The sequence below is a fragment of the Aplysia californica genome, unplaced genomic scaffold (genome assembly GCF_000002075.1).
Source record: "Aplysia californica isolate F4 #8 unplaced genomic scaffold, AplCal3.0 scaffold01148, whole genome shotgun sequence".
In the NCBI taxonomy this organism is placed as follows: Eukaryota; Metazoa; Mollusca; class Gastropoda; order Aplysiida; family Aplysiidae; genus Aplysia; species Aplysia californica.
The window spans coordinates 15,056-16,339 of record NW_004798418.1 but is presented as its reverse complement, the minus strand read 5'-3'; the positions used below and the strand labels follow the sequence as shown (position 1 = coordinate 16,339).

The following is a 1,284-nucleotide window of genomic DNA, read 5'->3' as shown; positions in this document are numbered from 1 at the left end:
ACAGATCTACTCTTGTTACCACAACACGCTGGAGGTATTGAATACAGACATAAGTCATTTCTGGCAGCTTGTGAGATACGTCTGTATGCATTACTGCCCGCGAACAGCAGAAATAAGCCATGGTGCCACGTTCTATTTCTGGCCGTGTAACATCTGCGACAAGCCAGGGGGAGGTAACTCACTCAAGCGGGAAGGAGATGAGGGAGACGGCGACGACCACCAGATCCAGCATGTTAAAGAGACTGCGGCAGAAGGAGCCTTTGTGGAGCAGGAGGCCGTACGTGATGATCTGGGGGAGGAAGGGAGGGGACAATTATTGTCAGTGTCAGTGTGGTAGACATTGTCAGTGTCAGTGTTTTGGGAATTGCCAGTGTTTTTTAAATTTGTAAGTGTCAGCGTTTTGGCAATTTGTTGTAAGTGTCAGTGTTCTGAGAATTTGTTGCAAGTGTCAGTGTTCTGAGAATTTGTTGCAAGTGTCAGTGTTCTCAGAATTTGTTGTAAGTGTCAGTGTTCTGAGAATTTGTTGTAAGTGTCAGTGTTCTGAGAATTTGTTGTAAGTGTCAGTGTTCTGAGAATTTGTTGCAAGTGTCAGTGTTTAGGAAATTGTCAGTGTCAGTATTAAGGAAATTGTCAGTGACAGTGTTTTAGGAATTGTAAGCATCACCGTTTTGGAAATTGTCCGAGTCAGTGTTTTGGGAATTTGCAAGTGACAATGTTTTACCTCAGCCACATAACCTGCAGCATCAAGGAGGCCTCACAAGATGGTGGCAGAGGGATACCTTGATTATGATTTCGATGGTGAAGACGAAGGTGAAAAGGGAAGGTATACCTTGACGATGACTTCGATAATGAAGACAAAGGGGAGAAATGAGGATATAACTTGATGATGATTTAGATGAGTGAGGATATAATTTGATGATGATTTCGATGATGAAGACTTGAGGAGAAGAAGTGAGAGTATACCTTGATAAGGGTTTCAATGATGAAGACAGAGGTGAGAAATGGAGGGCATACCTTGATGATGATTTCAATGGTGAAGACAGAGGTGAAGAAGTAGTCAAACTTGTTGAGGATCTGGTTGCGCTGCGACTCGCTCCGCAGGGGATCTTCAGCGGCCAACATGGCACTAGAGATGAGGATACAGGCCAGGACCACGTTGCCGAAGTACGAGTGGTTGCAGATCTTGTGGCAGATCACACGGAACCTGGCGACACAGCACGTACAACACACCGTGAAATCAATACATCATAAAAAGAGTTCCTTGTCCTGTAATTTCGTAATATG

The 1,284-nt window shown here is 44.3% G+C and overlaps 1 protein-coding gene across 1 annotated transcript in view; it reads right to left on the bottom strand.

Moving 5' to 3' along the window:
- The window catches only part of LOC106010959 (voltage-dependent calcium channel type D subunit alpha-1), a gene marked incomplete at its 5' end in the record, with an annotated part of 65,252 nt that overhangs the window by 60,907 nt on the left and 3,061 nt on the right, over positions 1 to 1,284 (bottom strand). The window contains 2 exon segments of the mRNA XM_035973339.1: positions 183 to 289; positions 1,015 to 1,204. Coding sequence (XP_035829232.1) covers positions 183 to 289; positions 1,015 to 1,204 — 297 coding nt within the window.